Here is a 27,344-nt window from a genome sequence, read left to right as displayed (position 1 = left end):
TGCTCGACGGTCTACGTTTTATCGTATTTTAAGTTTCTACCGTTAATTCTTACAATCGTTAATCCTTTTGAAGAATTTTCAACATTGATTGAACAAAAACATTATTATGTAAACAACAGTTGAAGGATCAAATTTTAATTAATTCCAGAAAATAAACGAAACACTTCAGATAAAGTAAAAACTGCACATTTGATGTAGTTAATATTTGTAAATCATTTACTAAATAGTATATGCTGCATTTAAAGTATTCAGATTATTCAGCAATAAAGAAATTTCATTCTTGTTATGCAAATTATGTAAATACATAGTATAATTGTGTCATTTGTTCGTTAAACCAACAAAGTTTTTGAAACATTTGTTAAATCGAATAAATTAAAACCATGTAGGAAATAACATGTCAGGCTACATAATACTAATGACGCATAAAGTGGTATGAAGTCGTTATTTTATGTAATTGATAGTCGTAAAATAGATAATACGCGAATTGTGTAACCAGATGTCGCTGTTAATCCAAAAGTTCCTATACATATTTATTACCAACAGTTACAGATGTTATTGTTGTGTGATGTATAGAATCTATACTATAGAGATCTATATACTGGGCATAGTGCGAGAGAGAACGCAACAGTGTGCAACCAGGATAGTGACTATTGACATCACGCCACCGAATGTTAATAATCATTATCCTTAATTTCTTAACTGTCTACAGATAATTTATGAACTTTTGGAATCTTGGTGTAAAGTATAGATCAATATCTACATTCAACGACCATTTCTAGTACGATTCCAATTATTGTTAAGTAATTATTATTCATTACTGCAAGGTAGTCACATGCACGGCATCGCGTCTTCGCATTAATTGATTGTTTCTAAACTTCCTAAAAAGAATTTATACACTTTAACACATTATAAATAAAGTCTGGATCTGTAGCAACATTCAAGAACCATTTTTTATACGATTTGAATTGTTATTAGGTAGTTTAAATTAATAGTAACATATGTTATCGTTCGGCGCGCCGACAAAATGGCTGTGTAGTTGCTATCCTTGTCGCACACTGTTGTGGTCTTTCTCGCACTATACGCATAGATCTATAGTATAGATTCTATATGTCACAGTTTAGCCACTACAATAACATTAATATACCTAGAATTCTTTAAGTCCTAATAATAAACTATTTTTTATAATTTTGAAAATTTCAAATACGTAAATGATCTGTAAATCCACATCGTGAAATTAGTAAAATTCATAAAAACTATCTATACGTGAACAACTAATAAACCATTTGTCATTTTCAAAAATAGTTGAAGGATGATGTTTATTTCTTCACAGGCGTAAAAGTTAAACATTATTGATGCGATTACCAATCGACATTTATTTATTCGTGTTGCACGCCGAAACGCAATTAGTGTCAAAGTGAAAATTATTGGCTAATCGAACCCTGCTAATTAATCATCGTCTTATAGACTTATTTTAAACCTATCCCGCCGTAACATAGAATATACTTGCAAACGTGCAAACGAATCAAATCAAAAATGGCCGCAAACGTGAGAACAGGTGAGTGGTATGTACAAACCTGTCAGTGTTCATAACCATCATTCGAACAAAGTAACTGATTTCGCGTGATTTAGTGTAACGTGGATCTAAATATCATAATTTGCTGCTCACGTATCTCGGGATAACAACTAAATTTTATTACTACGTCACAGATTCATACGTCAAAACTGATGTACATACATATACTACGATTCGTTGAATTTCCGTCGTTATCGCCGCGCCTGTGAATCCATATCGCGTTAAAAACAATCTGACATTTAATGTGGGCGTTTAATCGTGATGCAGAGAGATCGACTGCCAGGAGTACGGGTATTGGTTTTCACAGATTTTCTGTTGCATCTGTTCATACGCATCTACATTCGCGCTACATGCATGAATGTGTAGGAGAAAATCTGCGCAATCAGTGCCTGGCCGTGCTTTGCACGCTTCGATAACATACTTGGAAAAAATCACTTTCCAACTAACGTCTTCCTTTGTATTTTATTTTAGACATGCGAATTCCTACACGCTCGGCGCCTCGTCCACCCCCTAGTTCAACAGCACAAAGAAACTCTCTTTGGGGCAGCACGTAAGTTTTCTACAACTTTATAAACGCAGTTCCTTTTTTCTCCATTTTATTATATATAGTGAATGCTTTTCCTATATACAATTACGTGCATAATTGATACAAAAATATATTGACATTGAGAAAAGATAGCATCTTTATCGATAAACAATCCAAAAACTTGGTTTTTGTATCATTCTCTTCATCCTAGTCTCCAACTAAAAGAACAGATGTACTATGATAGTTTCAAAATACTAATTTTATTTAAAAATCTAATTAAATGTTTATTTCTTCTTTTATTCATAGAAATGATGTTTTTGGATCTACATTTACACAACAGCCTATTCAGAAAAAAAAACCACCTCCTCGGCCGCCACCACCAAAATTTAATCCAAATTATGCACAGGCACAGAAAGAGAAATTAAAGAAACCAGTACGTAAAAATCAATTTTATTATTTCATATTACTTATGTATCACTGCGCTAGAATTCTCTGATTCTTAAATGTTATGTAACTTTGTTTTCATGATATCTACAAAGGCAAGGCCAACAGAACTTTTGACCAATCTTTTTGGAAGAAAGAGAAGCGAACATTTTACCACAGCGCAATTTAATAGTCAAACCCACAATACGCTACTGCAATCAGAAAATACAAATGGATCAGTTTGCTTGATAGATCTCAGTCCACCTGGATCTCCAACATTCACGACTCGATCGAGTAGCGACGGCGTTAGCGTTGATAGTTTTGGCAGCGATGGTAACTCAAATCCATCTGCATTTACAAGCAGTGGAAATACATCTCAAACAGAGAGTGCCTTTGAAGATGATTTTGACTTTTTTGGATTAACCACAAAAAAAGTACAACAAAATGATCCTTGGCAAGTTAATCCAGTGTTAGATCCGTTTGGACCATTAGAAGCTACTAATAATTATAATTCATCACAATCCGTAAAACACGTGGGGGAAGCGTCTTTTTTCGCTTATAATACAAACAATCATTTTGACAATAAAGTGCTTTCCAATCAAGCAAATTTAAAAGTCCCTCAATCAATGCCAACTATTATTCGTGCAAAACCATCCAAAGCAAAACTTCTACAAAAGAGTTTAGAACAGAAAATTAATCACGCAGAAACCGATTTAAATTCTTTAAGTAAAACAACAGTGCCTTCGTCTAAGTCAATGACGTTAGATTTAACACATTCATGGCCAAGCAATTCTAAAAGTAGTCCTTCACCACCGATGCCCACAATACCACCACCTGCGCCACCATCAGAGTATTTAAGCGAAGTAAATAGTGATGAGCTTTTGGTAAGTAATTATATTTCAATATATATACAAAATATTTACTTACTTCCTCATTTCTTATTTTCAGGTCAACAGCGAAGAACCTCATGGTATCGCGCTTTACGATTTTCCACTTACACATACAGATGATTTACCGTTCAAAGAAGGTGATATCATATATTTAATAAAAAAGGTGAATGATGACTGGATGGAAGGTAGAATAGGAAATCGACAAGGAATATTTCCTATTAATTTTATTGATATCAAAGTACCATTGCCTGGTGTTCCAGACAATGTTGTTACTGCGATTTATTCTTTTAAAGGTGAAGCACCGGAAGATCTAACATTTAATGTAAGTTACTAGACCCTACATTTTATTATTATAGAATTTTTGCATACTTTTTATGTATTTATATTACAGGAAGGGGAAAAAATTACAGTTTTATCAAGGATATCAGAAGATTGGCTGTATGGTGAGTATAGAGGTCGAAAGGGACAATTTCCAGTAAACTATGTCAACAGAGTTCCATGTAATATTCCACTATCATATTAATTTACATGGTTAGTATATTATAAATTGTAGTATCATAATATTTTCTCTACTACAAATTCGAGTCTTACTCTTTATACCCGATAAATATTTTTGCTATGGTATTGTATTATAAAAATGAAATTGAAAGTTTAAGATTCAGCAATGAAATCATATTTTCCTTAGCCACGTTGAATGGCCGAAGATACATTTCATAAAATTGTATTCTCAAAAAGACTGAATTGCATGCAAGTATGCATTGCCTTGCAAATCTAAAAGAAGAAACGATCTTTTTTACCGTTTTTTAAATCACATTTTTTGGAATGAAAGGTTTATGTTTTGAGAGTGTAATATTGTAAGGGTACAGTAAGAGTAATAGTTTCCCGCAATGTTTCAACAAAACTATATTTTTAATTATCTTTACGTCATAAATATTTGAAATCGAGGGATTGTAGTATTTCTAATATCGTAAGAGATTATATTCATTCGGAACTTTCGAAATGCAACATAAGTAAAGTAACGTTTTTCACTATCGTAAAAATAGTTAATTGTCAAACAATTAGTCTCCAACTATTATACATAATATATTCCTTCATTTGATAAAATACACGTAATTGTAAAATACATTCAAAATATTTATGTATAAAACTTTATTATAATCTTTCTCGTCTGAATGTCAGTATCTGACAAAATAATACCTTCATAATTTAAGTGTTAAATAAGTTGCCCCTTGCATAAAAAAGAGCAATATGTTACTGTATAGTTACTGCTTAAATTTTAATATAGTAATATTTTATATCTAAATTTCTGTAATGGATTGTGTTTGATGAATTAATGATTGGATTAACGCCGGCGTTTTCAGCAAACATTTCTAAATTAGAATGTTTGACAGTCATTTCAAATACATGTGTACAACATGCTATACATATATAAGTAACATACGAGACGGTTGTATTTTTCCGTCTGTATATAAAATACGTCAAGCATTAATAAGATTAATGTAAAATCATTATTAAATACATAACATTTTTATGTATTTAATAAATGTATGAAGAATGCAGCAATTTTTTAACGATTTTGTGTAACTTATACTAAATTTTTTGAGGATTAAAATTAAGTATGATGTAGAATTAACCAACAGATAAACCGTCAAATTACATACATGTTCATTTTATTTTAAATGTCGTATAATAATTATATAATATATAGAACAGAAAGAAGTTGTCGATACAAAGGTAATGCTGTAATTAATATATAGTAATAAGTACATAGCAGGGAGGATGTAAAAATGAATTTTTCAGTTGAAACATATTTACAACTTTAATTTGTGCATATCTTATAATTACTTGTTATCTGTTTTGAAAGTATATGCGTAAGACATATATGTATATGAAAACGTGTGTGTACATAAATGTATGCTTTGAAATTGTAATGTGATACTCTAAATTATTATGAAATTGGCAAGTAGGTCGAAGGAAACTTGAACTGCAGTATTAATAAGCAATATTTCTACCAATTCCACGATCTGTATTAGGACCAGATATTTAACTTATAAAATCACGATAATAATTATAGTTGGTTACATTCTCCGTTACTATACGTGTAACACAAGAAAATGTGACTTCTACAATTATCAAAAAATGTGTAATGTGATATCCGATTATGTTAGTAATCATTTCTGTCGTGTATGTAAATCGAGTTATTTAATATGTTATATAACAGAAATCGGAATTGTTGTAAATTAAGAAAGAAAAAAAATACAATTAATAATGAAAATATTAATTTGACATGAATATATCCTTCAAAAACTGAAATAATGATTAAAACTTTGTGCGAAATGTGTAATAATTTACGCAATAAAAGATATGTACGTGAAAACATAATTCATAATGTTTAATGCTAACAGTCTTTAAAAAGTTTTCCAATATTACATTTCTATTAATTATTTGCAATAATGTTACTATTGCTTTGCAAAACACTGCCACTAATAGAGTGTTCACTTAATGTAATAGCTCTTATCAATAACACATTTGAAGACTGTACAGTCTTTAAATGTGTAGAATAATTTGAACAAGATATACATTTGTCAATGTGTTTGAAAAATACTGAGAATATTATATTCTTGTAACGTTTCATGGTTTGTATCACAACGTTTCTAAATTTTTTACCTGTTAGACAGTATAAAAAAAAATTAATTGCAAAATTCCAATGATACACATGGAAACACAACCCACGGCACCATTTCAATAGCATTTTCTCTTTCAACCTGAAAAAACAGTTATAGATTTTAAAATATATCAAATTATACCGTTCGTTTCAAATATAAATAATTTCCATTCGTTTCGTTAATATTAATCTATACCAATGCACATATTCCATTTTCTCCTTTCCCTCAGTAGCGGGGTATTTGATCAAAATAACATCCCAGTAAAGTTCCAAAGTTTCAACTATGCCGAGAGGTAATATCAGTACTAAATAAACCGTTGATACGACAAATAATATTCTGGAAGTATGATGTGTTCTGTTTGCTTTATGTCTGAAATTTTCTATGGAATAATATCATTGAATGTACTTAGATTTCTTTGACGAACAAATTCGAATTAAGCGATTCACTTACGAGTCAACTGAGAACGAATTTTTTCTGTTTTCTTCATATGTATAATAAGTAAAATATTTCCAATAAATATAAAAAGCAAAGGTAGCCACGTTGATAAAGCAATGTAAAAATACATTGGACTGCCCCATGGTATTATCATTTTTTGACATGGTATAAATTCGAAAACACTGTCAGTTTCATATCCTAAAATTTAATCATTACTATTTTATATGTTACTATTATAATAATAATTTAAATGACTGAGAATATTACTAAATGCAATATAATTGCGAAGATATAAATATTTACCTCCCGAATATAATTTTGTCAGTGATATTATAAAAGTGGTACATATTAAAATAGTAAGAGTTATTATTTCGGAACAATTGTAACAATGACCACGAATTCCAAACGGAAACATAATAGCAAAGAGTCGGGTCCACGTGAGAGCTACGACCAGCCAAGTAGATGTAAATTGAAAAAATTCCATTGTTACGGAATTTAAGCTGCACAGAAACCTACTATTCTAAGAAAATATTAAATATAAAACTTACATTTTGTATAGCACGAACTCGAACGATGATTAATTAATAGCTTACCATAAAAAGATTATTAACAAATGTGAAGTGAGACTTTGCAATACCCACACCATAATTGAAAATTAGTGCTCCATTATCAGATAATGCGAGTGCTTTTAAATAACGAGATAAATTTGATTCACAAAGTATGGGAGTGCTTAACATTCCAAAAGAAACTGTATTTAACAATACACCTATATAAACATTTTTTTATTCAGTTCAATATAATGAATAACAAGAACTTGATACTAAATCATTATTCCTCAAACTTGAGTTTGCAAGATTTTAGAAAATGGAGCATATAGTGAAATAAATAAAATGTTTTGCCTAGTATTCTTTGTCACTAAAAAATTGTCTATTATCTTAAAAGTAAAGTTCGAGGAACAATGAACTAGGTAAAATATAATGTAACAAATATCAAATTATTTTCTTCCTTACCAAGAATTATAATAAACGGTGTTATATAGCTAAGCAAGAAACGTACAAATTTGACAAACGGCTGTAACGTTAGCCAGTGAGCACGTACTTCACAGGGCCATACAATTTCTAAATTAGGTTGTGTAAAATTGTAAATAAAATCCAGTGTTGTCAATGGTAGTGGACATGTTAAATTTCCTCTAACATTAAGAAGTACGCGCATAAACAGAAACACACGAAAGGTTCTTTACTATGCGTATTTAAAAAATATTGTTTTAATAATTGTGTAGTTTCATCTCACCTGATATCATTTGTTACTAAAGATTGAGTAGATTCTACAGATTGAAGTAGCACATTTAATACTAACACGAATACTTGCACATTTGTATTGTTTAATGAAACCATTTGTAAACATGTACACGAGTTTACTTGAAAGAAAAGATATTAAAAGTTTCGTGGAGTAATTTTTAAATAATGTATTAAATAACATGCATCAATAACGATTAATATATCGTGAAGAGACGTGTTTTCTTGTATTCTATGTGCCTCCTTCTGTCAAGCACCTTTTCACTGCCATGACTAATAATGATGTCTTACTTCTTATTAAGAGCTGCAAAGGCACCTGTTGTCAATTATCATAACATAGAATTATTCCTGGCAAATATCATTTCAACGCAGACACCAGCTTACAAGACTTGTATACGACTAGTAACAGACTTGCATTCTGCGTACACTTAAATGCAGATCAGTATATCCAATTTATCATTTATAATCTCCTGAAGTACACATGATGTTTATTCTTCTTAAATTTATGTTGACTTAAGGGATACTCGTATTTTAGGAAGATTACTACAGTAAATGTATTCTCTACAGTAAAATTAGAAGAAAATAAGTAGCTTACTCCAGTGTTTCTCAACCTATTCTCTGCAGACTCGTGAACAGTCAAGAGAAGAACATATATTTAAAAAATTGAAAAATAAAATAAAAAATAATTTAATCAATTCTAGAGACGCGGCAACTCCTTCTTTTATTGGGGAGCTCCATGGAAGAATAAAGTTTAAGAAACACTGACTTATACTATTAAAATTAATATCATTGAGTGCATGAAACACTTTTTTTTATTAAACAAAAATATTAATTCGTTCATTGTAATAATTATTTTTTTTTCATTTTATAGATATTTATTGCAATTCAAAAGTTTCTAGTTTTTTCAATTAAATTTATTTTATTCGCCGACTCGATTTAAATTAAAATATGGTTAGTGTGAGTACAAAAGATTGAATAATTTTCTAGAGACATAAAGGAATTTATTTGTTTTGACTTATCAAAACACAAGTTTATAAGCACTAAATAAATGTAACATTAATGCTGTAAAAGATATTGTGTATTAATATAGGGGAGATAGAATTTTAATTTATGTCATGTTATACAAGTTTATAACTACAAGAATTCTTACTATAATTATACATATTATATAGGAATCATGATCACTTCATACAAATATAGTTTGCAATATATTTTCAACATACAGTATGTACATATATAATTCACACAAATTCACGAGTGAAAGGCACACGTTGAAATCATGATAGTTTAATCTTTATGTTCACAAACTCATTGAATACTGTTTTTTTATTTTTTTTTTTTTATTAAGAATAAACGGATTCAGTTACATCAAATTTATTTGAATATCTCTTATGATTTTATGATAATTCAATGAGATTTAAAATTTCCAAAAACATTTTCCATAAACATAATTAAAATATTGTCGCAAATATAACGAAAATGTAATTACAATTCTAGGGACATCATTTTCCATTATTTGTTCTATCTATCAAAAATATATCCCTCTTGTTTCATAAATTTTGTATCTATGGTAAATATTGTATGAGTTGACCTAATATTTCGTACCTTCCATTTTTAAGCCAATCCTTTTTCATTACGCAATTCTAATATATAAATAAATCTATCTACCTTCAAAGGAATAATTTTTTTTTTTTTGATAACAATGTTTACTTGTCCAAATACTAGTAAATTCGTTAGATTCAATGTACTCTTTGAAACAATTCTATAAATATATTTATTTAGGAAATTCTAAACTTGTTATAATTGTTGCTTATTTATCTGCGTATCGGTAGTTTTTTTTTCATATTTAAATGTAAATATAAGTGTTTTCAACATATTTACAGCCACACTCATAAAAATGTGCGATAATCTAAATTTACTTACAAAAGGAAACAGTACAAGATATTTATTAACATATAATGCAAACGAATATTTTTTAATTTTTATCAATTTAGTATAATCACAATATTCAATTGGAATATGAATTTGTATCTTTTAACTAACAAAGAATCAACTTCGTTTTTACCTATCGTTTATCGATACTATATTTACATTTACACGTTTACGAACGTTCGAAAATATTTGCACTCTATAAAAATTAATAAGTTTTATAAACGACATATTTTCGTAAAAAGAAATTAATAAAACAAAGATTATGTGTGTACAAGTTACTAATACACAACACAGAAGCACGTTGACATTTACACTGATCAATTCTGCACAGTTCTAATTTTATAACTTTCGAACACGCAAAAGATCAAACCTTTTTACATTCATGGTTCCATTGCACAGTACATTTAAAAACATTTTTCTATCTCAATTAATTTTTGCATCAAGATTTTAAAAGTTACGTTGCATATGGTATATCGGTAGTTATAGTTTCTGTCGATCGTTTAATACGTTTAATTCGTAGTTATTTATAAACTAATTGCTTTGATATATTGATTTAATAAATGCAACATAATATTTCCTAAATCTATATTTTAAAACGTGAACATTTGCGTCAATTATTGTATTATGTATTACATTATTGTTCTAGTATAAAAAAAAAAAACTAATATTATAATTTATAATTTTGCAAATTAAGTACGTCTATTAAAGAAATTCGAAGTTGCCGCGCTTATGCAGGGCAACTAAAAGCTCAGATGTGTGTAATCGTTAAGACATGTATAATATACACATTTGAATTGAAAACTAGTCTTATATTCTCAATCACAGCCGCTGAATAGCAACGTAAAGATTTCTATTACTTTTAAAATTTTCACGTGTTCTACAAATCTTTCGTCATAACTAACCTCTGTGAGTTTGATCTTAATTTCTATATGGCAATCAAAATTCTTATCTAAAAAAATGTTATTCGTTTTAAAGAAGTGTCTGTGCAGAATCATATGATGCGACATAAAATATTAAATGGTGAAAAAATTAGTTAAAAGTTTAAGCGAACTCCGTGATAAATATATTATGAGAAATGCCTAAATCTTTACTTAATATATAAAGAACGTACAATGATTGCATTTTTTTATTTGATAGAAAATTGTAATTTCTAAACATTACTATTGACAATCAAGAAATTAATTCTTTATTCGAATGCAAGATACTTTATCTCGTATAATTTGTCAAACGTTGCTTTTGTTATTATTCAGAAAGCATATATTAAATATCTTAAATTATAATGTCAAATTTATGTCAAAAAGTGAAACATATCTGTATGCATCGTACTTTCTAATATCACCACGGTAATAAATCAACCTATAGACAAAATAAGTTTCTATATTGTATACATAAGTATGTACAAATGGTACATGAACATTTTGCATGTTGCAAGTATATAAAGATTTCTCAATGGTTATTTCTCCCATCCATATTACAAATATTTCAATGCATTCGTTGTACTGTATCAGCTTAATTTCTTACCTGAAAAGCTTAGTGTCTACTTAAAAAGTGTACATATTGAGAAATTATTAATGGAAAAATGAAAATGTTCAAGTTACTTATGTTCAATGACTAGCAAATTGGACATCGAGCAACACCTTTAAACATGTATATCATCCTACTTTGCAATATTTTCTGTGTAAAACAGTAAATATCTACTAATATGTTTGTTTCCAATAGGATAACATTAGATTAAAAAAAAAATTCTTCATAATAAAAAACGAATGGATTAATTGTCCATACTTATAGAATCTTTGCCAAATAAATTTTAAGGGATGAAACTAATATATCATAGTTATTTCACATTCATATCTCGTTATTGTACTGTGCAATCCTACATATAATATTTACAAAAATATGCATCCCGCAAACGCTATCTATAGTAGTACTTTACATGCTCTCATTTCAAATTTAGCCAAAAATACTTGGCTTTTTGCATGTCTTAGGTTTTCTGTGATTTATTATGTACGAATCCAGATCTTGGTTTTAGTCAGGTTTGTATATGGGTATTTTTGGAATAAATTCAATTAAAAGAACCTGTAATGTGAAAGGTGAAATCAAATAAGTGTATGCCTATATGTAAGTGAAGATTGGTATATATACATATATATGAACAGCTCAGACAATGATGTAGCTAGTAGTAGTAGCTTGTTCATTCTAGTAAGGTTTCAACTATTTACATAATTAGGAAAGTAAACTTCTACAGAAACAAAAAAATATTAATGTGTACAATGATAGTACAATTTTGATACATTTTAATATACCTACAATATATGTTTTTTTTTTTTTTTTTTATAAACAAATCTAATAAATATGATTATTTTTTAAAAATCCTTCTCTTCAACTGACATACACTTTGACAAATTGATCATTTATAGGATCTATGTAGACTTTCTTGGCTGAGTGTATACACAGAGTGTGTTAACATTACTGACTCATATTTTGGGTAAATTAAAGTTTGTACCACGTTAATTTCATCTTAATATTTACTTACATATTCCATCATGGACGAAGTATCACATCTCTGTTTTGCCAACTTCCAATGCAATCCGAGTTTGTGATAAAGCCTACTGTTCTCCCATTCTAATAATTTGTTTAACGAGTGCTGTGTCTATATACAAATACAAAAAAAAAATATTGTATGTAAATTCATATTTTTATGAAAATAAGTACTCACCCTTTTACTCAAACAGATGACAGGCCAAAGAGAACAACCTAGTGTACAGCAGCAGCAAACACAACCACAGAATAACCACTTAACATTAACTGGTAAAGTTTTTTTGAGTACACTGTTCATCCTCATGACTGTTGCTTTAAATTCTTCTGGAGCAACACGTGACACCAGGCCATTTGGAAATTCTGATTCAAAACGATTGCTAAGCCCAAATCTAAAAAAAGTAATGCTGCTTATAATATACATATATAAAATTAAACAATGATCTTTCACATAAACAAAACAGGAATATACAAACACATTATAAAGTAAAATTGTTTGTAATGTTATTCTATTTTTCGTTTTTCTCGTATAGGTAAAGACATACAAACTATACAAAAGTTATGTTAGAAACATCAACCTTATTTACGTAATTTACCGTCTTTCAGAATCTGTATGTATTTTTAGTTCAAAGGACAGAGTACTGAGAAGAAAAAGAAACTTACATCTAACGTAATTTTACATATACCATTTTCGATTTGTCTCTCTTTGTTCTTCGAACGAAATATTAAATTACCATACATAAGAAATTCGAAGGACAATATAATCTTACTCACACAGTCATATTACCAGCACCACGAATAACAATAGGATCTGGCACCATCGTCACATAATGTTCTTCCAAATTCTGTTCATTTTCTTCCTCTTCTTCGTAGATCGCGTCGAAATCTGCCATTGTGTGATATTCGACGGTTCCCGCTCAACGAGCAACGCAACTATATCGTCGCGAAGAAACGATGTTTCTCTTCCAAAAAGGCTGACCTTTTTTTCATTTATATTCAACACAAAATCGCAACACGTCTACGTTGACGTTTATGTGTCACGGATAAACATTTTCACGGCTAAAAATGATAGGCCAGGTAACAAACTTTTAGTTGAAGATCGTTCGTACCAACACCATCAGCAACCATCAGATACCATTGTCATTGTCCATTGGCATTAGACCATTAGACACCATTCATAACATAACACAAGGGTAGGTATCTCATGGGGATTTTCCTGTGCCCCTTCGCTAGCGCCACACGTGGACCTACTCAGAATTAAATAATGACGGAGCAGCAATTACAGAGTTGAGCAAAACCCTAGACTACGATTACTTGAAGTTTGCCGATGTGTTTGTCTCGTGTTCTCTTTTGAACATTTTCCAAACATATTCCAACTGGTTATTGCCAACAAAGAAAATAAAGAAATTAATTATGTAACGGTGAAATAGTAATTAAAAGATGCATAATTATATCAGAATTTAATTTAATTTACTTTTGTTTCATTAATATTTACGTTAAAGTTTTTAGCAGTTATATTTGCAACGTTTTATGTCAATAATCATTTTAAGATCCTCTTTATTTATTTTCAAAAACTTAAAAGTAATTTTGAGTACTGTAGAAAAAATATTGTAAATCTGACAACTGTTTACACGGTTATGTCAGATTGTCTATTTTACGCTGAATGGGGGGTCCCCCCCCCCCCCCCCCCCAATCGTACTGTCATCGTCAGCTGACTCGTTGTCGATTCACTGTATCCGACAAGGTTGTTATGACACTTTTTTAATGCATTGTTACATCATATATTATGTTTACGACGTCGTGAAACGACCTTGTTGAGTGGAATATCGTTTCATTCGTTTTGTGTTCAATGGGAACGTCATTTGAACCCGTCAATCCGTCCGCTAAATCGAGGAACTTTAGCTAGGTTCGTCATAACCTAAAACAAAAAGTTCATCCACGCCGGATGTGACCGAGAAATAGTTCCGCAACAAAGTAGTGTTTGTCCTTACAGAAGTTCCAGCGGACTGTCTAGAAAATTATGTGATATTTTCTTCACTTCCAAATCCTTCAAAGTGATGGCTTCTATTTGTCGCCGATGGAGGCTATGGATTTTACCAGTTTTAACGTGTCTCTATGCGCTACTTATTATAATTGTGGTGCCAATTTTGTTGGCAAATTCTATTAAGAATGGTTTCGAACAGCAGGATCAAGGAGCACTCGTGGGTGGTGCATTCGTGTTGCTGGCACTGCCCATTGCTTTCTATGAAATTGTACAACACATGATATATTATACACAACCTAGGCTGCAGAAATATATAATAAGGTAAATCAGTAATTATTCGTTAAGTTTATTTTAAGATCAAGTTTGTCAATGTCTGGGAATTTAAAGGGAGAGTTAAATTCAAGTCTTTTTATGTTATTTCTCATTTCATGTAATGTTATGTTGTATATGTATCATAATTCACTATTTTATAACATATCAGATATTATTGTACAACTACTCTTTGTGTTAGACTCAAATGATATTTTATACAAATTAAAATAAAAATTTTAAGCAAAAGTACAATAAAGTATGTAGAATTTAACTGAAAAATATTATGAAGATGGTTTAATTAACTGTTTGCATAGTACATTTGTAAATAATAATCTTGAAAAAAAAATTTTCCTAGTACGTTATTTTTATGTCTATAATTGTATATACTAATTATATCATAACATTCCATCATTAAAATCTTTACAGGTTGATAACAACAGATAAACATCGTATATGATGTATCATAAAATAAATCTCTACATATCTGCAATACAATCTGAATGATCTTGTAGATTATGAAAAGTAGAGCTTCCTCTTTTTTTCCAGTGAGTTCTTCAATTATATAAAAAAATTTCAATGAAAAGATAATTGAACCTTTTTCATTCAGAAAAATACCAGAGTCTGGTTATACAATAAATAGCACTTACCTGACTATAAATACCTATAAAACATTATATATGTAATACATTGATCATTGACACAATGGCTAGGTTGTTATTTAAGTATACAGAACTGTACTGTAATTTGATGCTTCTAAGAAAATGTACAAGTTCATTTCAAACATTGTAAATAAAAATTATGATGGTATTAGGAAGCTAAATAAATAAGGTTTAATTAAGTAAAATATAAACTGTCAGAGAGTAAATAGTACCATGTTATTTTTTATTATGTCTTTCAAACTTTTATAAAATTTGTAGCAACTAATCGTACATATAAACGAAAAAACAAATCTTCCTTTCAGCAGTTGAAAAATCTAATTGTATTGTTAAATGTATCTTTTGTAATTGAATTATGTTCACAAAATTAAAGATCGTAAATGCAATATCTAAATTAATCATAATCTTTAAAACGATTAAATGTTAAAATATATCGGGTGCTTTATAAACACACGAAGTTTCAAAGTCATATTGTAAGTTTCATAAGTTCTAAAATAATTATGAATAAACATTACATAAAGAGAGATGAAAGTTTCTTGGCCATCTGTTAAGTAAAAGTAAAATATATTTATTTAATCTTCTTTATAATTTAAGCAACTAAAGAAGAATAGATGTATAAGATTATCAATTTTAAATTGACCAAGTGTGATTAATTCAATTTTACTGTTTATTTTAGGATATTATGGATGGTTCCAATTTATGCAGTAAATGCTGTAGGTTTGCACCTTCAAGTTCTTTTAAATTATATTGGATTGTACCATAATTAGTTATAATTTTTTAAGATTGATACTATTATTCTCACTTTTGTTTTAACATTTCAATCCATTGCATGTATAGTTATTTAATTACGTGAGTTTTTCTAATACTAATTAGAAAATGACAAGTAATTATGGTACAGCTCAGTGTAATGATATATTTTTTTCATTTTGTATATAATGTTTATCATATTTATACAGTGGCTTGGTCTGGTGTACCCTGAGGGCAGTATATATGTGGATAGTTTGAGGGAATGTTACGAAGCATATGTAATATACAATTTTATGATGTATTTATTGGCTTACTTGAATGCGGATCATCAATTGGAACACAGACTCGAAATGTCTCCTCAAGTACACCACATGTTTCCTTTGTGTTGTTTACCTGATTGGGAGATGGGAAAGGAATTTGTACATATGTGCAAACATGGAATATTGCAATATACTGCTGTTAGGCCTATATCAACTTTAATATCTTTGTAAGTCTTGTACATAAAATCGTCAGGCCTTCAGACATGGAAGCGTATACAGATATTTATCTCGATTAAAATATTTTTCAGTATTTGTGAACTGAATGGAGTATACGAAGAAGGTCAATTCAGAACAGACGTCGCTTTTCCATATATGATTGCTGTAAATAATTTATCACAATTCGTTGCCATGTATTGTCTGGTGCTTTTCTATCGTGCCAATGCAGAAGCTTTGAAACCTATGAAACCAGTTGGCAAGTTCTTATGTATCAAAGCGGTTGTGTTCTTCTCTTTCTTGTAAGTCTATGCACAAACATATTTTATTTATTTATGCATAAGACGTACGCTTAATATCGTATCTTCGTTTCACAGTCAAGGTGTAATTATAGCATTGTTGGTCTACTTTGATGTCATATCAAGTATCTTTAATACTAGCGATGTGGATGATATTAGAAATATATCATCAAAATTGCAGGATTTCCTAATTTGCATTGAAATGTTTTTGGCGGCTGTGGCTCATCATTATAGTTTTTCTTACAAACCTTTTGTAAATTTAGCCCAAGGACAAGCATGGTGGGATGCATTTAGGTAATTAAAACTATTATGCACAGTTGACTATTCCACCTTCTTACTGATATTATATATATTTATCTACCTTAAGTTTATCATTATCTTGTTAAAGTCATGGTACAGTTTACACCGATCTCTTAACTATTTACAAAGTACTTTTATTGCATAATTTGTAGAGCTATGTGGGACGTCTCAGACGTACATAATGATATTAAAGAGCATCTTGGCGTAGTAGGATCGTCGTTGAGTCGCAGGATACGTGGTCGCGGTGCTTACCAACAAACCTGGGGGAGTGCAACAGAACGTACGTCCCTCCTCCCAGAGGCAACTGTGACCACTGCTAGAAGTGCGCCTGCGTGTTCCTTTTCCGGTTATAATACATCGGAAACCGACGCGACGATCGGTGTCGTTGATCAAATTGCAGATGTGCAGGATACCAGTAACGGAGTAAAAACGTAACTTAGCAATGGTAAGTTTAATTAAGAGCATTGAACAAGGCCATTTTGTCTGGGACAATGTATTAGAGATTACTTTGTATCGCTAGCATTATACCTTTAAGCAGAGAAGTCTAGTTTTGCAACGAGCGTGCTCCTTGTACAATACAAATTTTCATTCTACCGTATGTGACGGACATAGTTATTCCGGGAAAAATACGTGACACACCGATACGAATTAAGAATTTGATACAATAACACGTCACTGATAAAAAAGTGTCGTTTATCTCGTCCATTTAATGAAAACGCTTTTTTCCTCTTAATTTGCGGTTAAACCATCGCCTCTCGAGTTACCAATAACGTACTACCAAATAAAGTACTACCAAATAATTGTATATAATAATGTTTATACTTAGAACAATATATCGGTGCAGTCCTATTTATAAACGTGTTGCGCTATTTATTGCTGGTTATCGACCCGAGAAGTGCAAAGCACATTTGTCTTCATCCATGCTGGACAGAGTTAGGCATTATTTCTATGATAAATTTATATTCGTGTGAAGATTCGGGATAAATAATGTGTTACTTGTCGCATCCGTTTAGATGTTGCGTTGACTTGTCTTGTGTTTATTGGAATTCTGCCCAACTCTAAATCGAGTATACCGTAAATAATGAGGAAAGAGAAATTAAACATTCCTGCCAAATATAATATCGTTGTCTAATTTTGTATTAGCTACGTCAAATATAAAATATACGACCGAGAGAAAAACTCAAATCAATACCGATTTTGATGTATCGACGACTAATGAAAATTAAGTTCGCATTGTCGAACTGATAACGGGTGAACCGTTTAAAATCACAAACTTTGCCTTGTGTCGTTAATACGTTGAATCACACTAACCCAAGTTTGCATCATATCGACCTATTTTTCGTGCATAAGTGGTGTTAATTATTATAGAGAAATATTTGATAAAGATGTTTTATTTTGTGTAGTTTCAGAGTGGCCGATAATTTCAACATTTTTTTACTTGGTCAATAAAAGTTTTTACGAAGAGATTAGGGGGTATTGCGAATTTTGAAGCCTACGAACTTTAAATATTTTATCGTATATCTGGACCAAAGATAGGGTATATTTTATGTCGAAGTTGGTATTTTCAGAATTTATAAATGCATTAGAACCACTGTAGCTTTTCTGGCTGATCCAGCGATTTACATGGTCAATTAAACTTCAAAGAAAAGAACAATATTTTTAATATGTTCCTACCATGTTGTTTGTAACTTTGTAGTATATTTGAACTATCTGGAGCAGCTGGAGCTGTCTATTAACACGTCAAGTGCTGCGCTGGTCTTTGTTCAGGTGAAGTCACTCCTTGTAGAATTTAAAAATGAATGTAATTTATTAAAATAATGTAAATAAAGGTAGAGGTTTTCTTTATAAACATTACAAAATGTTCCAACGTTTTTCATTAAATTTTTCATAATTTCCCGTTCAGATATCCGTTTATCACGTTTTTTACTAATCGATTTCGGTTATATCTTACTGATAATATGATGTCTGGTCAGTATTATGTGACATAAACGGAAAGTAGAACAAAATAAGCTTGGCACTTAACGTGTGAATATGAATTTATGAATAATAGGAATAAATTTCATCAAAATACGTTGTAAAACTTTACGTACCATGAGAAGAAATCTTTTAGAGATAGATTGCGTATTTTAATAATCTCTACCACTTTTGTAAAAAAGCATATCTCAATTTCATAAGAACTTGACAAGTAATTCTGTTGAGTGTCGGTGACAAATTTCTTGAGCGAGCAAGTATTACACGATGAAAGAAACTTTCAAAATAATGTCTATACAGATAGAATTATGTCTATGGAGTAATATTTGTCATGTTTCTTTAATCTGTTTATATTCATTTTGTTCGTTAAAATAGAAGAATCAATTTTATCTCTTAGTACAAATATTTTATTCTTATATAACGTATTTTATTTTCGTTATATATGCTTTAGAAAATGTTCAGTAGATGTTTGTTTTGCATCTAAAAAAACGTTTAGAAATACTCGATATGTATGTTTTATTCTTTTATTTCAATCATTTGTCTACCCATACAATGCTCCTGTTTGTTTGTATGCATAGACGTATATACAAAATGATCATTGTTATCTCCCTATTCATGTTCAATGTGTATAAGAATTAAATACATTTTTTATTTTATATCTACAATCAATGTGTTGTCATACATATGCACCACTCAATGTGTCTATACATCATGTGTATATGAAGCAGTATCTGGAATTTTTGTTATCTGCTTTGGTATAATCGATAACGGACACTAATAATATTGTATTCGGATTAACTTTTCACGAAAATGTAACCAAACATCCAATCCATGAACTATTTATATATTTATAAATATTATTTGATTATTATGAGAGTCCAGTGATAATGTTACTGTTATAACCGTACAGCGATTTTGTATGTCGGAACTTGTGTCTCTATACAGTTTCTCGTATAAATGAATGACTATTAATGTCTAGCCCGCCGCTCAATAATGAACAAAATAAATTACTACCTAAGCATTCGTACATCAGCCACCAGGGCTATCATGCTATTTATCACATATGCACCTCTGGTTTCAAGTATGTATCTACATCCTTAATTTATCCTTTTCATTTCTCTTTATTCAGTACTTGAATGAATTCCTCGAGTTTCTCTTGAATCTGTCTAACGCGTTCTGGAATAAAAAATAAGTATAACGAGATTGAAATTTTAGCTTTATATAACTCAATTATTTAGTTAAATGTTTTGAATCACATAGTATTTAAAAAAAAAAACTCACTGAGTTCCTCTGCCAATGTGACTCGTCTACCCGTTAACAAATTCTTTTTAATTTCGGTATCTTGACTGTAATCTTCCAGCACCTCCTTGATTTCTTTGTCTAATCTACGGGCTTCGCGATTCATAATTTGTTGTCTGAGTGCGTTGGCAGTTACTTTCAACATTTGTTGAATCCTCCAAAACAGGACGACATCGTTACACTCCATCTGCATTACAAAAAAAAAAAAAAAAAAAAAAAAAAAAAAAAAAAAAAAAAAAAAAAAGAAACATTATTGAAGAAGATTTCGGAATAAATAAATATAAAACTTCTCAAACAATTCTCATTTTACATACTTCACTTTCGTGTCCTGTATGGTACAGATAATATCCTTTTTTGCAATCGTATGCCCTGGCCAAACTTTGTTGTAGAAAAAATCTTCTGTAAACAGGGTGCCACGTTTCTCGAATAAATTCGTTATCAACTTCTAGACCGTTTCGTTGCAAATTTTTCCTAATCGTTGTGAGTTCATCTTGCGTTAAAGTGGGAGCATGTTTCTATCAACAACAAAAATATATTAGTACTTTTCTTTTTAAAGAGTAAATAAGACAGTAAATAATTGAAAGTTTTTACTCTCTCTTCTTACTTTATCCGAATACAGAATTTTATCCAACTCATTTTTCACCAATGTGCGGTTCTGTTGCTCTTCGCTTTGACTCTGCCAATAAAACCATCGTTCTTTTCGGCCAGGACCAAGCATTTCACGTAGAATTTGCTCCGTAGCTTGCAGTTTCTCCTTGACAGATGTCTCTAAGAAACGTACTGCTTGATCCCAGTCCCGTTTATCGTTGACACTTCTGTCTTCCAAAGTATTCAATTGGATAACGCGTAACATTTCAGACGCCTGGAAATATTTGTGTTTATATACATTTACTTAATTCAGCGTGAATAGTAAGATGCAAATAGCTCGATAAACTTACTTTGTCTTCCCAGGAATGTCGTCTCATCGCTTCGTTAACGACTGCATTTTTTAAATTGTCAAAAATGTCATCGTGATCAGTACTTAGTCTTGCTTGACTCATGAAATGGAGAAACTCTTGTTGCAAGCATTCCCAACCGCTTTCGACACTCCGTGCTGGTAACTGTTGTTCCGCCCATTGTCGAAGTTTTATGTCAACAGTTGTGTTAAATGTCCCTGAATCGAAAAAGGTTTATTATCGTCGCATGCACACGAGGTACTCCGCGAGGTTATCATGTAATGTCCGTACCAGGATTTCCACTTTGAGCAGCGGGCAAGTAGATATTCTCGAACACGTGCATGCTAACTTTATCCCAAATTCTGGTCATCAATACTTCCTCCCAATGTCTTGGTGAAACTTGGGACAAATTCACAATCTCGTCTAATATTTCTCCTCGTGCTTTCTCGAAGAGTTCGTCTCGATCCAATTCTCTCAGTCTACATAAGACGTAAATACGATAATTTCCTTAAGGACAGTCTAGTGTCATCTCGGATACAAAAACTCGATTTTTTTCGCAGTCGAAATGTTTACCTTGGGAAATTATTTTTCCATTCTGTTTCAAGATTGAATCTGGTTGCTTTAAAGGCATCTGCTTGTTGCTCTACAGTCTCGCGAACCATTTTCCAAAAACATTCCGCGACGGCGAGACTAAGATTTCTTGTGGTAACTTGACCGGACATAGCGAAACCATCTCTATTCAAGAATAGTGAAAATGAGGCAATGGAAAAAGTTTTATTGTATGGAGTATGCCAAAATGTACATCCTGTATGTATACGTGATTGTGTCTTACGCGAATACGTACTTAAAGAGCTTCGAATTTCTGAAGAACTTTTCCTCGTAATCTCGAATCGTTTGTATGCTGTCATTTTGTTTGCCACGACCAGTGACAACAGCGAAATAGCCTAATGCTTTCATAGGGAATAGTTTACCAGACAATATTTTACGAAGTCGTTCGGGATTGGCCAAATTCTCCTCTGCTAGATCCACCTATCAATGAAAATGTACTGTACAATTAATCGCCTTAAACCTAAAACTTTTCTAATAAGAGGTATAATTTTCAAAAAATAAAAATTCTAATTTCATTATACATACCTTCGTCAAGACAAAAATGGTTCGTTTACCGGAGGGATCCATATGTGCCACGAGGTCTGTCACATTACTTCTTTCGGCATCCACCGATCCATCTTGGATGCAGAGAATAATCGCATTAGGATTGCTCATGTATTGCTGAGACATTTGCCGAATTGCATCTCGAGTATCTTCTGCCATGTCGACTGTAACTGTCTGTTTGAAAAGTTTTGTCAATTTCAAACATTCTCTCGGTATATCGAATTGAATTTGAATTTTTTCATTATTTTGTTTTCAAATGATTCCTTACGCTGATTATGCCAGGTAAATCAACCAGAACCATGCGCTGAAGACCCGGTCCTTTGACTGTCATTGAAATTACATCCTGACTAACAGTCTTTCCATTTTTAACACTGTTTTTCATGCGTATCTCTACCTCGCGCCTAAGTTCAGCTAATTCTGACTCTTTTGTTAGATCGAATTCCCTTGAACTATCTTTGAACTGCGCTATATGATAGGGACCCTCGCTCAAAGTGACCTTAACAGGAGCTCTCGTCATCATCTCACCACCACCTCTGAAATGTGATTATCTTTTTTGACATTACTTTACAAAATGAAGCGGCGCGTTTGATTACCTTGGAAATATCCTTGCTTGAGCAATCATTTCTAATACAGATGTTTTACCAGAACTTTGATCGCCAACGACCACTACCCTCGGTAAATGATCAGCGATCGAATAAGCACTATCGTAATCGCTAAGTTCGTCTAGAACATCACTGTACATGTCGATTAAAGATTTCTAGAAAAACGTACCATTACAAAATTGTAAAACAAATATTAAATTTTGTATATGAAAAGTATATATTGTGGTTCAAGTACTTTTATCTTTTTGTTGCTCAGCTTTTGATTGCCGCGTAACAGCATTTGCTTTCGTAACTCTTTATTTTCTCTTTCTAATCTTTCGAGTTCACGTTGATACTTTAATTGTATTTGCATCACTTCCTCTTGCATGGCATTTAATCTCTCTTGCGATTTTTCTTTAAAACATAATCACGACATGTATAATTGCAAATTTCAAATATTTGAAAAGAATAGATTATAATACACTAACATGTACATACGAGCTTTCTTACGTTCCTCTTCAACATTATCATCAACTAATGGCCGAGCAAACGCTACAGTACTGTTCGAGAGTTGACCCCTTGTTTCTGTTTCAGAAAACATTTAAATTTAAATAATGCTTTAGGGCAGCTAGCAAGAAAGCTGGTAATTTATAATAGTAACACTTTGCTAATAAGAAAAATAATTCGTAAGTGCGGATATTCATTACAGTTATCCTTGCAAACAATGGCTGCTTAAAGTGACCTATAAATTACCTTATCCAATGTATAAATTTTAGTTTAATTTCATGAATTATTATGTAGTCATAGAAAAAATCAATTTCTATTGTATGATGATCAAGAATTCCAGCAGAGTTTTAGTATTACTTTTAATTTTGCATGAAGCCATGCACGTGAAGATTGGCAAAGTGTTAATATGAATAAAACATTTGACATTTCTGATACACTATTTAATATAGTGTATCTAATTTAAATGATGCTTGGCACAGTAATTAAAAACTACCTTAATTTTAATAAAAATAAGGTGGAAAAGTAATGATGATGAAATAGATGAATGGGTCTGTCCCATTCAGTATTTAAATTTCATACTTTCATATTTATTCGAATGACAAAAAACACAAAATACTGTTAGTTCTATTTTTCCGAATGCATTAGAATTATTACACGAGTTAGATTTATTCTAGAATTATTTATGAAAGAAAAAATAACAAAAAGAATGCTGAATGGACAGACAATGAAATGTTGATAATTCCAAATTTGTTTACACACCTGAATAAAGTTGATTTACTATTGCTGAGATCGCGTCAAATATACCTGAACAGAACAGACCATAATAAAATATTTCTAGATGAATATACAGTGAAATTGTATTTAACATATACGTGATTGACTTTGTACTACAAAACAATACATACAAAATATTATAAAGCATGTTAATTTCATAGGTTTTGTCAGCTTCTGAATAGAACTTAATTTAAAAATATTCTCATTTCTCATGCCGTTTTAAAGAATTGGAGACATTTCACATACGTTATAATATAATAATACTATTAATAACTGTATAAAACTTTAAAATATTAATCTTTACTTTTAGCATGTCTACATTGAAATTTAATATTTTATTTAAGGATCATAAACTTCATTTGTTAAATTACCTAACATACATTTACTGCAACTTGTTTTAAGCTTACTATGCCATAGTGTAAATAAGTTAGACATGAATATAAATAACACTGGATATTTTTTATATTAAATCATTAATGTAGTACAAAAGTTATGACAAAACTATAAAGGAGAGCAATGACAATAATAAAAAAATGGTTAGGGAAGAAAACATCAGGCATATGAAACTAATTATAGCAATATGATAATAACATTGATGGTGCGACTTTCAACGTGCAATAATATGAAAATAAAAAAAATTCTATATTCAACTCACGATTAGAGAACAAATTCACATCTCGCTCATTCTGATCAATTTCCGTTGCTTTAATAGCATCATCCAGTCTTTGATTAAACCACTGTCTATACTCTTTATATTTAGCTTCCCCATATTGCTTTAGACGTGGATCTGTTTGTTTGTCCATTTTTTATAGCTTCAGTTTTCCTTACTTTATGTGTCTATGTACTTAAATATTAGTATGAGTTTTGATACTCACCAAGCTCTATTTTGTCTGCTATGGTATTCTTAACTGTCATTAACGTGCCACGAAAGTTTTGCCATTCATTTTCATTAGGGAGAATATCATCCAACCAGCTCATGTCTGGCAAAATTTCTTTCCATTGCTCATATTTCTTACAAAAAAACGGAGAATAAAACAACATTTATTATAACTATAGACACTGCATGTAACCAACTTTTAAGGAAATAGGTTTGTAAGCCAAAAAATGAAATAAAATACATATTTTAAAATATTACAAATTTAATGTAGATATGGTAGTTTTTGTAGAAGTGAATGGTTTAATAAAATTAAATTATACAAAAATAAACAAAGCAACATTAGTGCAACAAACAAAAATATATATATTAAATTTTAAATGCATTTATTGTAAAAAGTTTTGGTTATCTATAATTCTTCTTCCTTCTTAGAGCAGGTCACATATATGTATATCAAATTGCTTTAATGATTATATTATTTTCACCTTTTGTAATGTTACTCCACCACCAACTGCACCTCCCAATAAAAGATACCGAATTTTTAATGCTCCTCTTAAAACTCTTCCTATAAACATGGCATATGCACGATTTGGATTTCCAAAATAACGTACATGTGGCGATGCTAATAAGGGCCGATATACTTTGCTCATTCTACCCGATATTATGTTTCTTGTCCATACTACAGAAACTGGATATCGCGATTTCTTTGAAACTAACAGTATGCTGTCCCTAAAAAAAAGAGAATTTAATACTTTATGTGAGATAGTATACAAATGGTACAACACAGGTATACACAGGATGGATATAATTTCTCATAAAAAAAATACCAAAGAGAGAAACTGATTAACTGTTACAAGCGCTATATTATAACAAAGATGACGTACATCACTTAAGAAAATTTTAAAAGTTTCATAGATTTGATCTGATATTAGAATATAACCTAAAAGTTGCGAAACTTGGCAAGTAAACAGATAGTGCAAGTATGTCACGAAACTTAATATAGATTGTAACCAACTCGGAAATGAAATGTTTTCTTTTAATTAAGTTTGTGCCATTAGTCATTTAAATGATCTTACCCTATTTTTCCACAAAGAATTTGCTTCATTTTGCGGGATACTGTTCGGCAATGAAGGATGAAAAAACGATGATTAAAATTAAGTTTTCTCTGCGAAATGCATATATCAATCCAAAGATGTAAAACTTTTCTAAAATCAAATGAAGCGTGTTGTTTAGATTAACTATTCATCGTTTCATATCCGAATCCACGATGTCCAAGCATAGATATAATATATACATATATATTATATCCAAGTTTTTAGTTAGTTGTTAGTTTGTAGGTGGCGCTAGAAGACATTGCAGTAAAAACCTCCAAACTAAATTCTAAGTAAATGTATACAGCAGTGAGGACTGCAACGTTTGATCCAATGCGCATGATCAGGAAAAATCCCACGAATGTCCATCACTGTGTCCCGTCCTTCTGACACAATCTAACATCTCCTTTACACTTCCTGACATTTCCTGACAGCTCCTAATACACATCAACAACTCCTACCACCCTCTAACACCTTCAAACACTCTCCTGTCGTCTCAAAACACCCGCTAACACCCCCCCCCCTAATATCTCTTAACAACTCCTAGGGCTCCAGACGGTTCCCTTTATTTCTCTTCAATTTCTAGAATGTTTCCTATTAATTTCCCTGGCACATCTCTTCGCTGTTAATCAGATCCGGATACAATAGGTAAGTTTCGAGCCAGAATAAAAATTATGATACCTTCTCGATCAACACGTTCTCCTAATACAAGAGGTAAGTAATCGATATTCAATTAAAAGTCACGCCAAATTTTTCTTCTGGTATCAGGTGAACATGATGTGCGAGGAGGTGACACGAGGAATTCATGGTACGTATCGAAATTTTGAGGAAATTTTACATTTTAGTATCAAGAGAACATGATATTCAAAGAAATAGCATAACTTTTAATTAAATATCGATACTTACCTCTTGTATCAGGAGAACGTAATGAGCGAGTAGGTACCATAATTTTTATTTTCTGCTCGATACTTACCTCTTGTATCAGGAGAACGTAATAGGCGAGTTAGTATCATAATTTTTATTTTTTGTTTGAAACTTACCTTTTGTATGAGGAGATCAAGATGAACGAGGAGGTGGCACTAATCGAATTTTACTTCTGATATTATAAGAACAT

General features: G+C 31.0%; 5 protein-coding genes across 8 annotated transcripts; 2 read left to right on the top strand and 3 right to left on the bottom strand.

Annotated features, from left to right (window-relative positions):
- Window positions 1-1,303: 1,303 nt before the first annotated feature.
- Window positions 1,304-5,132, top strand: LOC128891104 (SH3 domain-containing protein 19-like). 4 transcript variants are annotated; one of them, XM_054150313.1, is made up of 6 exons: window positions 1,304-1,555; window positions 2,045-2,123; window positions 2,406-2,532; window positions 2,639-3,406; window positions 3,471-3,734; window positions 3,804-5,132. In XM_054150313.1, exons 1-6 carry the CDS (start codon window positions 1,534-1,536, stop codon window positions 3,933-3,935), a joined length of 1,392 nt encoding a protein of 463 aa, XP_054006288.1. In that variant the 5' UTR covers window positions 1,304-1,533; the 3' UTR covers window positions 3,936-5,132. The 4 variants fall into 4 exon arrangements, with proteins under 4 accessions (XP_054006288.1, XP_054006289.1, XP_054006287.1 ...); XM_054150314.1 differs by having other exon boundaries at window positions 1,305-1,562; XM_054150312.1 differs by lacking the exon at window positions 1,304-1,555 and adding an exon at window positions 1,572-1,858.
- Window positions 5,133-5,783: 651 nt separating this feature from the next.
- On the bottom strand, window positions 5,784-9,349 carry LOC128891106 (probable G-protein coupled receptor 139). Its single transcript, XM_054150320.1, has 7 exons — window positions 7,804-9,349; window positions 7,524-7,702; window positions 7,107-7,279; window positions 6,817-7,033; window positions 6,529-6,711; window positions 6,274-6,457; window positions 5,784-6,177 (listed from the first exon to the last, which is right to left on the bottom strand). The coding sequence occupies exons 1-7, from the start codon at window positions 7,905-7,907 to the stop codon at window positions 5,850-5,852; spliced, it is 1,368 nt and encodes a 455-aa protein (XP_054006295.1). The 5' UTR covers window positions 7,908-9,349; the 3' UTR covers window positions 5,784-5,849.
- A 141-nt stretch (window positions 9,350-9,490) lies between these two features.
- LOC128891116 (cysteine-rich hydrophobic domain-containing protein 2) lies at window positions 9,491-13,450 on the bottom strand. Its single transcript, XM_054150339.1, has 4 exons — window positions 13,050-13,450; window positions 12,457-12,667; window positions 12,274-12,390; window positions 9,491-11,816 (listed from the first exon to the last, which is right to left on the bottom strand). Exons 1-4 carry the CDS (start codon window positions 13,166-13,168, stop codon window positions 11,766-11,768), a joined length of 498 nt encoding a protein of 165 aa, XP_054006314.1. The 5' UTR covers window positions 13,169-13,450; the 3' UTR covers window positions 9,491-11,765.
- A 524-nt stretch (window positions 13,451-13,974) lies between these two features.
- LOC128891108 (transmembrane protein 184C) lies at window positions 13,975-19,525 on the top strand. The gene is made up of 8 exons (XM_054150323.1): window positions 13,975-14,181; window positions 14,269-14,580; window positions 15,904-15,940; window positions 16,184-16,461; window positions 16,543-16,749; window positions 16,825-17,040; window positions 17,199-17,491; window positions 18,450-19,525. Exons 2-7 carry the CDS (start codon window positions 14,333-14,335, stop codon window positions 17,479-17,481), a joined length of 1,269 nt encoding a protein of 422 aa, XP_054006298.1. The 5' UTR covers window positions 13,975-14,181; window positions 14,269-14,332; the 3' UTR covers window positions 17,482-17,491; window positions 18,450-19,525.
- LOC128891090 (dynamin-like 120 kDa protein, mitochondrial) lies at window positions 18,944-26,446 on the bottom strand. Its single transcript, XM_054150285.1, has 18 exons — window positions 26,216-26,446; window positions 25,625-25,868; window positions 25,141-25,276; window positions 24,921-25,052; window positions 24,251-24,295; window positions 23,483-23,569; window positions 23,241-23,398; window positions 22,997-23,160; window positions 22,672-22,936; window positions 22,386-22,577; window positions 22,096-22,280; window positions 21,825-21,986; window positions 21,543-21,730; window positions 21,255-21,469; window positions 20,921-21,178; window positions 20,631-20,831; window positions 20,299-20,503; window positions 18,944-20,193 (listed from the first exon to the last, which is right to left on the bottom strand). Exons 1-18 carry the CDS (start codon window positions 26,242-26,244, stop codon window positions 20,129-20,131), a joined length of 2,931 nt encoding a protein of 976 aa, XP_054006260.1. The 5' UTR covers window positions 26,245-26,446; the 3' UTR covers window positions 18,944-20,128.
- Between the last annotated feature and the right edge of the window lie 898 nt (window positions 26,447-27,344).

Source organism: Hylaeus anthracinus, unplaced genomic scaffold (assembly GCF_026225885.1).
Source record: "Hylaeus anthracinus isolate JK02 unplaced genomic scaffold, UHH_iyHylAnth1.0_haploid 12001, whole genome shotgun sequence".
NCBI lineage: Eukaryota > Metazoa > Arthropoda > Insecta > Hymenoptera > Colletidae > Hylaeus > Hylaeus anthracinus.
This window is presented reverse-complemented; position numbering and strand designations above follow the sequence as displayed.

Coding starts and splice junctions, on each gene's coding strand:
- LOC128891104 (XM_054150311.1), top strand. CDS start 1,816: ATGTGGGCGTTTAATCGTGATGCAGAGAGATCGACTGCCAGGAGTACG. Junction 2,124..2,405: donor AACTCTCTTTGGGGCAGCAC/GTAAGTTTTCTA, acceptor TTTTATTCATAG/AAATGATGTTTTTGGATCTA. Junction 3,735..3,803: donor CGGAAGATCTAACATTTAAT/GTAAGTTACTAG, acceptor TTTATATTACAG/GAAGGGGAAAAAATTACAGT.
- LOC128891090 (XM_054150285.1), bottom strand. CDS start 26,244: ATGAAGCAAATTCTTTGTGGAAAAATAGG. Junction 25,053..25,140: donor AGCAGACAAAATAGAGCTTG/GTGAGTATCAAA, acceptor ACAAACAAACAG/ATCCACGTCTAAAGCAATAT. Junction 20,504..20,630: donor ATACAGGACACGAAAGTGAA/GTATGTAAAATG, acceptor TTTGTAATGCAG/ATGGAGTGTAACGATGTCGT.
- LOC128891106 (XM_054150320.1), bottom strand. CDS start 7,907: ATGGTTTCATTAAACAATACAAATGTGCAAGTATTCGTGTTAGTATTA. Junction 7,034..7,106: donor TTGTTAATAATCTTTTTATG/GTAAGCTATTAA, acceptor ATATTTTCTTAG/AATAGTAGGTTTCTGTGCAG. Junction 6,178..6,273: donor AAAATGGAATATGTGCATTG/GTATAGATTAAT, acceptor CTGTTTTTTCAG/GTTGAAAGAGAAAATGCTAT.
- LOC128891108 (XM_054150323.1), top strand. CDS start 14,333: ATGGCTTCTATTTGTCGCCGATGGAGGCTATGGATTTTACCAGTTTTA. Junction 16,462..16,542: donor ATATCAACTTTAATATCTTT/GTAAGTCTTGTA, acceptor AATATTTTTCAG/TATTTGTGAACTGAATGGAG. Junction 17,041..17,198: donor GCATGGTGGGATGCATTTAG/GTAATTAAAACT, acceptor CATAATTTGTAG/AGCTATGTGGGACGTCTCAG.
- LOC128891116 (XM_054150339.1), bottom strand. CDS start 13,168: ATGGCAGATTTCGACGCGATCTACGAAGAAGAGGAAGAAAATGAACAG. Junction 12,668..13,049: donor GGTGCTGGTAATATGACTGT/GTGAGTAAGATT, acceptor TACTTTTTTTAG/ATTTGGGCTTAGCAATCGTT. Junction 12,391..12,456: donor TCATCTGTTTGAGTAAAAGG/GTGAGTACTTAT, acceptor ATTTGTATATAG/ACACAGCACTCGTTAAACAA.